Source organism: Hippichthys cyanospilos, chromosome 3, assembly GCF_059441005.1.
Source record: "Hippichthys cyanospilos isolate Australia breed blue-spotted pipefish chromosome 3, RoL_Hcya_1.0, whole genome shotgun sequence".
In the NCBI taxonomy this organism is placed as follows: Eukaryota; Metazoa; Chordata; class Actinopteri; order Syngnathiformes; family Syngnathidae; genus Hippichthys; species Hippichthys cyanospilos.
The window spans coordinates 8,287,806-8,301,706 of record NC_142371.1 but is presented as its reverse complement, the minus strand read 5'-3'; the positions used below and the strand labels follow the sequence as shown (position 1 = coordinate 8,301,706).

Here is a 13,901-nt window from a genome sequence, read left to right as displayed (position 1 = left end):
TTCTAGCCTTTGGACAGGGATTTGTTTTTGCCTTGTCAAGTGCAATTGCAATAAAATAAAGATTGGCATCATTTATTTTTTATTTCAGGAACTTTTCTTTTTTTATTTATTTTTCTCTTTTAGACCAAACTGTAATCTGTATGAACACTGTAGAAAAGTAGCTAACAATTGTTGAAAGTTGATTTAAATGACTCTTTTTTTTTTATTCTTTTGTTAATGTTAATGATAGTTTTACTTAAACAATTTTTATACTGTACATAAAAATCTTATCTTAGTTTGGACAGCAATTGGAGGTGGGCACGAAAGATGTTCTCTTTCCTGGGCGGGGGCTTTGCAAAATATAATTGAGAAGCACTTATACCTACAAAACAAGTTTTGTCAGATTTCATGCACTAAATAACTAGTTTGATCCATACACCACAATGGGTTTGAAATAAAACCACAATTGAAATGTAGACTTTCACCTTTATTTGGGGTTTCCCCCCCAAATATTGTTTTTACCAATTGAGAATTACAATATCAATTTTCAAAGGCTCAAAATGATTCTTTGTATTCAGAGTAACTGAAGTTAAAAGTCCACATCTCCAAATCCCAATCCCATGTAGCTAGGCTTTCACTCATGTACTGTATTCCTACACGTACCAAAAATTTCCTCTGGTCTCTGTCGTGTTTTGATCATTATACTGCACTGAATGTATGTATGATAAAGCAACACCCTATTTTGCATTTGACTGAATTTGAGGACAGCTCTAATCCTATAATACCTCAAATTATGTCTACCTACTGTACATATTGCCTTTTATTGTCTTACGCTGAATCTTGACTACTGCTAAACATTCAACCACATGGACAACAATTCTATTAGTTATTCAAAAGTCTTTAATACAAACATTCAACTTTTGCAATATGTACAAGAAACAATATTAAAAACGTCTTTAATGTGAAATGCAAATTAGATTCATATGACGCTCCTGAAATTGTGTCTGAATATTGAATGAACAATGCGATAAGAATATTGGTCTCAGACTATTTAAACAAGTGACACAGCTATCTACATTATGTACATAGTTCACATTTCACATTTCAGAACACAAGGCAGATGTGTCAGTACATAATCATGCGCTATGCTGTACAATAAACAGCAGCTGGTTCATAAAAGATATCTCATATTGTAATAATAAAATACCAAATGGGATACACAACATAATACGTTGTTAATAATACATTAGAGGGAAACAATTGATACAACTATTTCAACAACCGGCCATTCAGCACCTTTCCAGATGGTTTAGCTCAGCTCTACTTTAGTCATTTGCAACAGTACCACCAAATATTGACAATTGTGCGTTCCAATTAACTTTGGCCGACAGGAAAAATTCCACTTGATCAGAAAGAAAGCTTGTTTTCCAGGCTGCACAGGCAAGTTAAATGATGCTTCAGTTGCTGCTCGAGTTGACTTGAACTCTGGATTCTTCCTGTGCTCTCTGCTTTCGGAGCCTCAGCATTCCTTTCACCTTTCTCTCCTTGCCATTCGTGCGCACATATGATTCCAGTAGGAGTAATCCAGCAATCTCATTAGCTGTTTTTTTATTCTCAGAGGAAATTTTTCCGAGCTCACGTGGCGGCCAGGAGTGTGGTTTTAGACCCGCTGTGACCTGCGTAAAGTGCCTTGGGAATACCGTTGTGAAATTGTGCCACATTTACAAAACTGAATGGTATTCAGGAAAGAGCTAAACGGACCTTGGGAGTTTAGTCCCACGACTGGGGCGCTGTATCATTTGATAGTAGGTGGCACTATGTAGATATGGTGCTGACCGATTGACTATCCTTGACAGCAATAGGACGTTTCCTGTTCGTACAGTACACGTGGAGAGCTGTGAGGGGAACACAGCAGACTGCAGACAGCAACAGCATGGCGATGAAGACTTGACCAAAAAGAGGGTAGTCCATCACAATTGTCTTTCCCTGAAAGGATAGACACCTACTGTTAGTGGTCACATTTAAGCAAGCAATTGAAGACGCTTTAACCCACAGTATACACTCCGTGTTCGTGATGACAAGAAATCTTTGAATGCTGTTATACAAAATTGAAATAACTTTTGGTCAAAGAGACAACGTGATGTTGACACCACAGAAAAGACTTTTGAGTTGGCCTCGTTGCCCAAAAGTGTTAAATAAGGTTGTTTATGTTTATTAAATTGCCTTTGAAAAGTAATCCAAAGACCCGTGCCAGCTGATATGGGACACGTGAGCACTGCTAAATGGTGGCTTATTCTTGTCAACCACTGCTATAAATGAAACCAACGGGTGTTGTACAAAAATTGGTCATCTTAATTAAGTTGTTTTTGCCGCCCTTAATTGGCAATGGACCGTAACTTCCGAACTTCCATGCTTCTCTCATAAACAAACCTGATTCAAATGATTAGCTCATCAGAAAGCTTTGCAGGAGCTTGAAAATGATCCTAATCATTTGAATCAGATGTGTTTAAGAGAGGCATCGAAAACATGCAGGATAGCAGCCTTCCAGGACTGCAGTTTGACACCTAAAATGTGGTGAGAACGATAATGTATAGACACGAACATCTTGGTGTGCTTTTATTTTGAAGTGTATCGTAACAAAGGCTAATTTTTTCAACTTCACCAACTCTTACTCCCAGAGTAAGTCGTGTGTTGCTGCTCTCTGTATAACAAATAACAGACCATAGTTGGTGTTGCTGCTCTCTGTATAACAATTAACAGACCATAGTTCAATTAAGTTTTAAGTTAAAGGGTTGTTCCTGACTCTAGAGGAGGCAAGTCCAAACGCGGTCCTCGAGGGCCGCCTATCTGGCATGTTTTGGAGGTTTCTGTCCTCCAAACACACCTGATTCAAATGGTTAGCTCATCAGCAAGCTCAGCGAAAGCCTGACAACAAACCTGATCATTTGAATCAGCTGCATCGGATGACGGAAACATCAAAAACATGCAGGATAGGTGGCCCTCGAGGACTGGGTTTGGACTTGTCTGCTCTAGAGTCAGGCACAACCCTTTAACTTAAAATTTTCATTTGATTTTATCCATTAATAGTTGAAAACTAAGTAGTAGAAATAAACCGAATCAATGTTTAGTGAATATACTGCACTGTCCACTTTTTTTTTTTAATCGCGCGAGGAGAGGAGAGGGGAGGGGAGTGGAGCGAGCTTGCTGTGCACGGTATGGAAGAGTTCTACATGAGTACGCTGCCAGGCGCTAGACCACACAAGCACACAGATTCGATAATTTCCCACGGCACACCTGACAATATCTCGCAGCACACCAGTGGTTGAAAAACACTGAACTAATGTAATACAACACACTTTTACATATAACATAATGAAGACATCAATTTCTAAATAGTGTTGTACCTATAAAACTATGGCAAGAGTTTTTGAGAGTTTGTAGTAATGAAATAGTAAGAAAGATTACCAGCTCCTTGTTCCACGCTTGGTAAGTGGGGGTCCCTCCTCTGATATAATTGACAATATAGAAGATGAAAAGGAATATTAGGAGAAGGGGACTTATTACTTTCCACATGATCTTCAAGTACCAGTTCGGACGGTGGCCAAGCATGTCTTCTATGTCTTTTTCAAACCTACGATCAGAGCACAGGATGGTTGCAGCAGGCATTATAGTGTCATTGTTGCATTGTAGTAGTTAAAATGCGTGATTATGATGCGAACATACAAACCTTTTAATTCCATAAAGATAACTAACAGTCAGAATCTCAATGAGAACGACAAAGAGCAGGGAGAAAGATGCTCCGTATTCATTGAACATCGTAAACCAGTAATTGCCAGATGGGGTGGTGAAGCCCAGGCCGAGGAGAAACAAGATTAGACACAGTGACCCTGCAAGAAAAAGACGAATTAAACATGTAATGCATAGCCAAAGTGATAAAAAAAACACCTTGAGTGAGTGGTGGGCCAATAAGGTGTGGGGCACTCTCATTGTTTTAAGTCAACTAGTTCTTTTCTGGTGAGTCAGCTATTTGCCCACTTTGGAGAGGAGCAGTTGACTGAGATAGAATAATAGTTTGCTTATACTCCTTGGTTTACTCCTGCACAAACTTATCAAAGCCAAAATAAAGTGACAATTAGAACAATTCTCTATCGCTAGATGACAGGAGGTACAATGAACCTGTTTCTGTTTGTTCATAGCAGAGGTTCTCTACCTTTACTACGGATACTACCGAGCCCCTCTGGTGCCAGGGTATAAAAAATTACATATTTGCACTAATGCATTCCCTCAGTTTACTAGACCGTTCACTCAGTTTACCAACTTGTTCGCTGAGTTTACCAAACCGTTAGCTCGGTTTCGTAAACCGTACCCTCAATTTACTGTAAACGCTGTACTGTATCGAAGGGAGGTGTCCCGGGGTGATGCCGTGAGAGCGGGGCGACGAGAAGGAGCGTTTTGAGTGAGTATGGAATAAATTCCGCTCCCCAAGAACTACAAGTTCTTTGTTTCCTTCCTGTCTAACGAAAAGTGTTTGGAACACCTCACGCGTGACACGCTACATTACTAATTCCTAAGTAAAGATAGTACAGTACAAAAATTACAATAAGATGAGGGTACGGTTTACTAAACTGACCATAGAGATTAGGTAGTAAACTGAGGGTGCGGTTTGGTAACCGAGTGAACGGTTTGGTAAACTGAGTGGTTTAGTCATCTGAGTGGATGGATTACTTAACTGAGCAGAACGGATTAGTGCAAATGCTTTTTTTTTCATACCCTGGCACCAGAGAGGCTATGTACTTTTCTCATTGGTCCGTACTTTTCTCGTTGATTTATCCCCTGGGTTTTTTTTTCCAGCTAAGTACTTCTTTGTGTTCGAAGCTCGAGAACTATTTGGAAATGAAAATATATAATTAAAAAAAGGGAAATAATTAACTTTCTTATAAAATAAAGATTAATGCACATAAATAGTGTCCTCTTTCAGAATCATAGTAAGAATCTGTTCTAAAAAGGAAACCAATAAAACAGTGATTTATTTTCCCATTGCAGCTATTGGATGAATAATACAGCATTGTACAAGTACCCCGAGTGGTTCAAAACATTTGTTGTTTGTGGCAGAGTATCGTTCCAATTTTATGATATGCGAAGCAGTGACCAGGAGAAATCCAAACCTTTTCAAGGGGTTGACTAGAAAAAGCACCTGCTCATACATTTTATTAACCAAATGAAAAAAAAAAAAAAACACAATAATGTGTTTTAAACAATATCTACCAAAGTCTTACCATTTAACACTTCAGTGCTAACTTTGGAGAGTATCTTAAATTCTCGTAGCGGGGTGGTGATGGCAGTCATGTTGCCCAGCATGCTGCCCAATCCCAGAAGCAGAAGCATGATGAAGTACAGTACAGACCATAACTGAGGCAGGGGCATGTTTTGAATGGCGTCACTGTACACAATGAAAGCAAGACCAGGCCCTTCTACTGCCTGAAACAGATAAGAGGAAAGAAACAGAATTAATGATAAGACTTTATGATACCAAGCTACCTTGATTCGGCCTTTCCGAAGATTGTGTCCTAAGATGGACTTTACTCAACAAAGAAGTAGTAAATGCTAACAAATGGCACACATATATATCAAACAAGTCTTGTTGGTATACTCAGTAAACAATGCCTGAAAATTGATTCTGAAATGTATGACAGCTGACATTTCTCATATGCTATACTGTATTTTGATATCCACTTGTTTCTTGATTAGTGCCCTCATGTTCATATCCCATGGAAATTAACCACCACTTCCCATTGCCCTCTATAATGCGGGGCCAACACTAATTATGTTTCGGCATGACAACTAGGAGAAAAAAAAGAAGTATTGTGACTAGAGGTTTCTACTTGTACAGTAAGTATAGTCTACAGTATGAAGGCAAAGTCAAATCAAAGTCATTGAAAGCATTGAATTAAATTTCAGTTATCCTAAAGCCCCTATCGTAAACTTTGGCCGGTGTCGGCAAAGGTAGCAGCTCTTTTGGTCATTCAAGTTCACCGATGTTTGGCAACAGTTGTTTTGTTTTTTTTTTCCTGCCCTGGTCGCAAAGAAATTATGAACATGTTCAAAATTAGTACAAGCAAAAAATGGTACAGGTGAACAATTTGACAACTGGGTAACCTCTGGTGACATTTTAGCAAATGTAAAGGTGATCTTGAATGAACCCTGACAAGATCGAAAAAGCCGCTACCTTCACAGACACTTGCCAACATTCAGAATACCTCAATGGGATGAGAGTTAGAGGCTTAAACACGTGATCACCAAGCCATCAAATTACATTTTCAGTTGGGGTGTCAAACTCAGTTTTGTCACGGGCCACACTGTAATTATATCCATTTTTAATCACTACCATATGTTACCACATATACATCACACCACAACTACTTTTGAAAAAAAAAAAAAAAAAAAAATAAGAGTTTGTCCGTTCAAATTAATGTAAAATGTTTTGTGTCATATTTTGATGGAAGTTGATTCATTTGATTTGTTTTCACCGGCCACATGAAATGATGTGGCCCCCGGACCTCGGATGTGACAACTGTGGTGTAGCGGATCCATACATTTAGCACAGATAGCAGAAAGATGGCCAAAATCCAGTGACCCAACAATAACACGATGTAAATGTAAATTATTCAGTATTTTAATAATTTAAATCACATTTGTCAAATCAACGTTCTGCAACGAGGCGAGACTGTAAAGACGTGGAATACCACAAAGGATCTTGGATTTGATGCATTATGTTACATCACAGTAATATCAACATTAATAAACCACTGATGTCATTAATGCATGACATCTAACTTTGTATCACAAAAATATGACAAGAATAATCTGTTGATCAAACTTTCAGTGTCATCAAGTTACAGAAATCAGAATGATGTGATCTTAACAATTAAATGAAGATGAAACAAAATTATTGTACTTGGCGCCAAACTCAATCATAAAAGTTTGATGATATATTGAAGCTGTCAACAACTTTGCTTTGGAATGACTCCCAAGAACCTTGGAGTTTCATTGATAAAGTTATGTCCCACCCTTGTCACATAAAACAAATGTCAACTAAGCTACAGTATTTTATAACACATTTGTTTGCGGGGCCTTCACTATTCAAGAGGAGTGAGCCACAGCCCCTGCCAATTTTAAGTAACGCGTGACTCAATAAAGGCCTGCCGCTTTGAAAAACTAGTTATGATCCCCGCTTTAAAAACGGAGCATAAAACAGCATGGTTTTGTTGTGTTTTCTTGCTCAGTAAAGTAACACAGTTGTTTTTTTCAAGGTAACTGGCAAAAATCTTCATCGTCATTCATACTGTACTGGGTTTCAATTAACAGACAGGAGCATAGGTGTGAGACAATGGTGAATACCTCCACCAGGAATAAAAAAATGCAGGGTTAAATTTGATTGTGAGTTGTTGGTTGGTTAATTATCCAAAAATTGATACATGTAGAAAGATGAAAAACATACTGTGTCTAGTTCATCATTTAAGTTGCAGGTTTCCAGTTTGTCGCCGAGTCCAGCAAACTGCTCCGGGTATGTAGCATTGAGTGTTTTGATCCAGTCAAACACGTTGTTAATGTTGATAGTGTCCTCTGCCAGATTAAAGGTATTTAGGAGCAATATTCTCGTCCTGTTTAAGAAGAGAGTAGAACTTTTAATTTTCTGAACACAGACATTTGACAAGTACTAAGCTGGAGCACTATGACTTAAAGGGACAGTGTGTAAGATTAGACAATTTTTCATTAAAAACAAATACAATAAATAGTTGTAAATTTCAAAAACTTGCAAATAAATGTGCTGTTAATGACCAACAGTATGTTTTAAATATAATCATAGATCTGGTTATCATTAAATAACATTACATGGGGGGGTGGCACTTCTCCAGAGGCGGCCATGTTTGTTATAGCTGCGGACAACGTAGACGCTCCTGCTGGCCGTAATGAAAAACGCTCTAAATCTTACACAATATCCCTTTAAATGCATAGATACACCAATCAAATGTGAGCGAGGCCTGTGGCGTCGGCCAGACTGTCGACACGTCACACCGAAAAATGATTGCAATACACCGCGACAACGCTGACTAAGTCGCTTCTGAGCATACGTGAGAAGTATTTGGTAGTGCCATACAATTCCATTGATCATAGGCTCTTACTGAAGGTGACGATGCGCAAACTGAAGGAAATCGTCAAGGCTTTTCTTTGCTTACAGTTAATCAAAGTTCGTTACTTCCTGCTCTCACTCTCTGCACTGATTCACTAGCTAACAGCCAATTGGAGTGGGCAAATGTCACGGCGGTTCGATGCAGATTCAACATGCTGATTCCGCAGAAATGTCCAACAATGTCAGCTCTGACATAACAGCTGTGTTTTTTATAACTAATCTGATGCCGCATAGAGACTGTTCCAGACTTCCGACGTCGGATTGGTGCATCTAGGCCAGAAGACTAACAGCAGTTATTCAAGATTTCCTTCCTAGCAAACTTGCACTCACTACATTTGAATCATCAGTCATAAACATAAGAAATCATAATAACAAATAAACTCACCTCTCCAGGCAGTTCTCATAGTTAACTGTGGCTTTGAAGCCATAGATGGAAAAGGTGACAATGGAAGCAAAGATGGAAGTTCCGCTGTTGATGAAGGAGACTAAGAAAGCCTGGCGCTCAAAATTGTTGTTGTACTGATTGTAGCTGGAAAAGGCTATGAGCGACCCAAATCCCAAACCCAGGGAAAAAAAAATCTGAGTGGCGGCATTTATCCATGCGGTGGGATTGGCCAGTTCTTCCATCTAAAAAGATGAAAACATACATGTATGGAACATTTTCATACACAAGTTGTATATTGGCCAAAGCAGAAATTCATTCCAACAGTTACAGGAGACAGATTCAATCCAGTGTTGATTTTGTTGTTGTTGTCTACACACTGTACGTGGAAGAATGGCATAATGAATGCAACCTCACCTTGGGGGTGAACATGTACTTGATACCGTGGATGGCACCGGGAAGAGTCAATCCCCTGATCAGGTAGATAACGAGGACCACATAGGGAAATGTGGCAGTGAAGTAAACCACCTGCAGACAGTCAAACAACAAATGACCCATTTTGTCAATTCTTTGAACAATTTATTCAGTTCCCTGTTTTGTGGTTTTTTCGTCCTCTGTGCAACATTCAAAAAGAAGGACTAGCCTCAAACAAGACTATAAACCGAAAGAAAATCAAAAACGCAAGAGGACTCGTTTATTCATTCGAGCTTATCAATAGCTGAGCATTTTTTGTTGTTGCCGTTTTACAGTAGTGATCTTATGTTAGGCTTGTATTTGAACTCCTCCTACCTTCCCAGATGACTTTACTCCATGGATAATGAAGAGGTAAGTAATCACCCAGGCCAGCAGCAGACACAAAGCCTGATTTGTTTGAATGCCTCCATTTTCTTCAATCGAAGAAGAAATGCCCAGCGTTTCTCTAAAAAAGAAGTACTGGGTTGAAGAAGCCTTTTGGCACTCCTCTACAGGTCCTGTCAGGTTGGAATTAGCCGGGCAATCTGACCAGGGCAGGACAGACTGTGAAGGCAAACCAGTGAGGGGTTATTTTAAACGGTCCTCATAAACTCAAATTTCTACTGGGAGTGTAATTACAATTTGTTTAAGTTATTTGGTGGCTCACTTGAAATGAATTAAAAAGGTACCAGAAACTCCAAGCATTGATGATGTTGTAGTAGAGACAAAGATACAGAGATGCCACAACACTGGCAAGACCTGAAATAATAATAATTAAAAATGTAGATGATTGCCTTTAAATGTGTGGATTTTATTTTACACATTTCTCAGTGACGATTATATTGTATCAAAAATTGAAAACTGTCACAGCTTAGACTTGTAATTGCCAGGACACATTTGCTAGATGCCATCGATGATAATCACTTAAAATGAACATAAACAAACAGACAGGTTCAATGCAGTGGGCAAATGTGATAAATACACATGTGTAGATTACAATTATGCTAATTCTACTTCTGGATAAGTGATCATTGCCAATGGATGTCCGTTTTATTGTATTCTTGTGACATTTTTCCCAAGTTCATTTTGTTCAGCGGGGATGGTAATGCTCTTGAACCGTCTTCGTTGATCCGGATGGATGGCTGGTGGAGCTGAGGATGAGGAGAGGGGCATCGGCATGGGGATCGGACGTCTATTTGAAATTCAGTCGGCGCTTGGAATGAAGGTATGTATGTCCTGTATGTCACTCACAGTGTTGGGCAAATTACTGTAATGCATTATTTATTACTTGTTACTGTCATTCCAAATTAATTCAAAGTATATACATTTCAAAATTATTGTATTTGAAATGTAAGGCTTTACACTACTATTGCATTACATTTATATTACTTTCAGCAACATAACTGGAAATATGGATTTGCCATTCTAAATGCAGCTCATTATGCTCATTACACAACCAGGGGAAGGTGGGCTTGAGCCTGAAAACAGTATAAATCATTAAATCTGTATTGCAAACCTTTAAAGACGTGACAAGTTACAAAAACTATATTTTTGTATTTTATTCCCTTTATTACTTATCTTAACAGCACAGTGATGCATTGTTTATGCTTGATGCCCAGTATTTACTTGTCCATTGTTTTATTTATTTTATTTTCATACAATTTTAACTACAGTTTTGTCTGCTAGGAAGTACAAATGAAAAACCTTAAGGGAGGTTATTTTTGGAGAATTCTCAAAACAAATCACTTTGTCCATTTGATCTATACTTGTCATTTACGTGCTATTGTTTTAGCTGATAAACATGCCCGTATGTTTATATCAAGTACTTACCCACTCCTCCCAAATATGGGTTGATGGCCGACCAGGCCCCAATGCTTCCCAAGCGCATCTTTTGACCAATAGCAAGCTCCATATAGAATAAGGGCACACCTTCAATGAAAAGCATCAGCAGATATGGAATCAAGAAACCCCCTGAAGGAGGAAAGCACAATCAGTCAGTCATTGGTTGCCTGTATGCGCAATACATAGAAAATATCAACATCCATCCATTCATCTTCTAGAGCTGCTTATCCTCACAAGAGTCGTAGGCTTGCTGGTGCCTATCCCACTGATTTCGGGCAGTAGGCGGGTGACACCTCGAACGGGTTACCAGCCAATTTCAGGGCACATAAAGAGTAAGAGCGCTGTCAAAAAGACATATGCCCGTTTAACAATTCGTATGAGCACCACTCTAAATTGTGTTGAGTTTGACTTTGCGAGGCACGACTTCACTTTTTTTCATGTATCTCTCTTTTGGACTCGTGGATCTGATTCTTTGCATTCATGGATCTAGATATGCAAATTAGGATGACGTCACACCAAGCTACCAGGCAAAGTCGATCTGCGAGTCACCCGCGCCACCATTAGTCAAGCAGAGAATGGCGCTTAGATGGGCTTTCAATAGCGTATCAGGCTTTTGTGTTAAGGCGCATTTGTAGTGATGTTCAAATTAAGCTCTTATTGGGATGTTTGGGGCCACTTTCTCAGAAAATTGCATCATTTTGGGAAGCTTCTATAACAGCTAATCACTTCTGCTGGCGAAACAAGCACTGCAGTTGATTTTGAAAAGTCCTTTGTCTTGGTGCACACACAAATGCTATTGTTTGAAAAGTCATTAATATGAATGATAAATTGTTCCGTAATGGCGGCGAAGATGACTGGCAGATCGACTTACTTTGCCTGGTAGTGTGGCGTGACATTATTTTAATTTGCATATTCAGATCCACAAATGCAAAGGATCAGAGCCATGAATCCAAAGAAGAGATTTATGCAAAGGTGTGAAGTTGTGTCTCGCGAGGTCATAGTTGTGCAAACCAGAGTTGTATTCAAAATACCTCTTACTCATATGAACTGTTATTCACGCATACGTCTTATTGACAGCCAGACTCGGGTCAATTAGTGGAGCCCAGATTGCAATGCAAACATGGTGTTGTGGCATTTATCTGTTATGCTGTGCAGAAATGTAAAATGCTGCCATTGAAAATCAAGACAACCCCAATCTGCTTTCAACCCCCCCATTACACACACACACACACCATTCCATGGATTAAGGTCTTTTTTAAAACATTAAAAATGTTTAAATCAATTTCTCTCTCTGGTGTATTAGTAATTTCAACAAGCTCCCGATTTTAAGTGCTTTAATGCACTTTATTGTTTGTACCTCTGTATTATCGACCACAAGTAGTCTGTCAATAAACCTTTCAGTTTTATCTTGTGAACTTTAAAATGATCATTAACAATTAACTCGCAATAGTTGCTAATTATTCGTGTAACTGCAGTGTGAACAGTATGATACCTACAAGGAAGATCAGTGACACATGTTTGGGATACATAAATTCTTTGACGTGACTGCAACACAATTTATTACAGTATTTATAGACCTAATACAGATTAAGATATGCAGATAACATACGCACACTGTGATGATCAGACTGAATATTTTATTGATTACTTGCAAGTTCAAACCAACAAATACTTTTAGATTCTCAATCAAACATATCAATGATCTTATGGGAGACAACTTATGAAATGTAACCTTTTAAAAGCAGCTCTCACTTTTATTTTAAAAAATGTCTCCAACATTCTTCAAACTACACAAAATTGCATCAGAAAAGTAGTTGTCATGCGCAAGTATGGTCAGGATTTTTTTTTTTTCTAAATAATAGATGTCACATGCATTATTTAGGTCTGGGTTTTGTGATGTATTTTATCTCAAAATTAAACATTCAGTCAAATCCTGACTTCTTTAGCGCATAAACGTACCTTCTGGGTTGGTATGGACAGAATATTATAGAGCAATGATTCTCAAACGTGGTACATGGGATCACTCTCGCGATACTTGAAACAGATAAAATAACATTGAATGCCTGACTGATGTGAAATGAAATTCTTCATTGGCACATATTTTTTTTCTCCAATTTTTTGCTGCTCCTGTTATGTTTGTGTATCACTTAAACGTTTATGTAATTTTATCTTATCACCTTCCACGACTGTAGTGCTTTAACAGGTGAAAGTCTGCACGCTGTACTGTATACAGCTCATTCATGTTTCAGTCCTATAGTTTGTGATATGCTATTGAGGTTAACAGCCTGCTTCAACTTTGTGTCAACTCAAACTCTGGGAAGGATTTGTTTTGACATTTTACAACCCAACAACTTGACATCACCAGAAGTCCAATAAGTATGCAATGTTCAGTTTATTGCTGGGAATGACAACAATAAACATTGAGGAAGTTTTGACTCAATGCTTGGATTATTGATGCCACATACGCACCAACTTGTAGTATATTGTTTTAGTATAAATGTTTTACAATTAATTAATTGACACAAACAAAAACAACTTAAAACAATTTTGAATGGAAAAAAGTGAGGAATTCCCACTTTCACTCACCATCAATATTTTAAAAAAATACAATTTAAAATTAGACCTCGGCTTAATAAATACTTTTCCCGTGGTTTAGACCTACATACGTATATGCATTTGGACATCCTTGACAAAAAGATGACCTGACTGTCAGTCAGTCAACCCCCGCCTACTCGCGGTTCGACGCTCGCAAATTATAAGTAAAACGTTAGTAATAAAGCGTTTTTAATTTTTAAGAGCACATTCGAAGTTGATGATTTTTACGAATAAGGAAACGTGTCACTGTTTCCTCAACACGCACCAACGACAAAAAAAAAACAAAATTAAAAAACGTCGGCATGCCTCACCTCCGCCGTGCATCTGACAAAGGTATGGGAAACGCCAAACGTTCCCCAGTCCCACCGCATAAGAAACACAAGCCAAAAAGAACTGCAAAGGACTGTCCCAGTTGGGTCGAGCATCTTTCCCCATGCCTTAAGAGAATGTCTTGACTTG

The 13,901-nt window shown here is 38.5% G+C and overlaps 1 protein-coding gene across 1 annotated transcript; it reads right to left on the bottom strand.

Moving 5' to 3' along the window:
* Nucleotides 1–859: 859 nt before the first annotated feature.
* Nucleotides 860–13,901, bottom strand: LOC148425660 (sodium- and chloride-dependent transporter XTRP3A-like). The gene is made up of 11 exons (XM_088411118.1): nt 13,754–13,901; nt 10,836–10,976; nt 9,673–9,764; nt 9,342–9,569; nt 8,970–9,080; nt 8,556–8,797; nt 7,478–7,640; nt 5,256–5,457; nt 3,707–3,866; nt 3,445–3,610; nt 860–1,965 (listed from the first exon to the last, which is right to left on the bottom strand). The coding sequence occupies exons 1-11, from the start codon at nt 13,875–13,877 to the stop codon at nt 1,795–1,797; spliced, it is 1,800 nt and encodes a 599-aa protein (XP_088267244.1). The 5' UTR covers nt 13,878–13,901; the 3' UTR covers nt 860–1,794.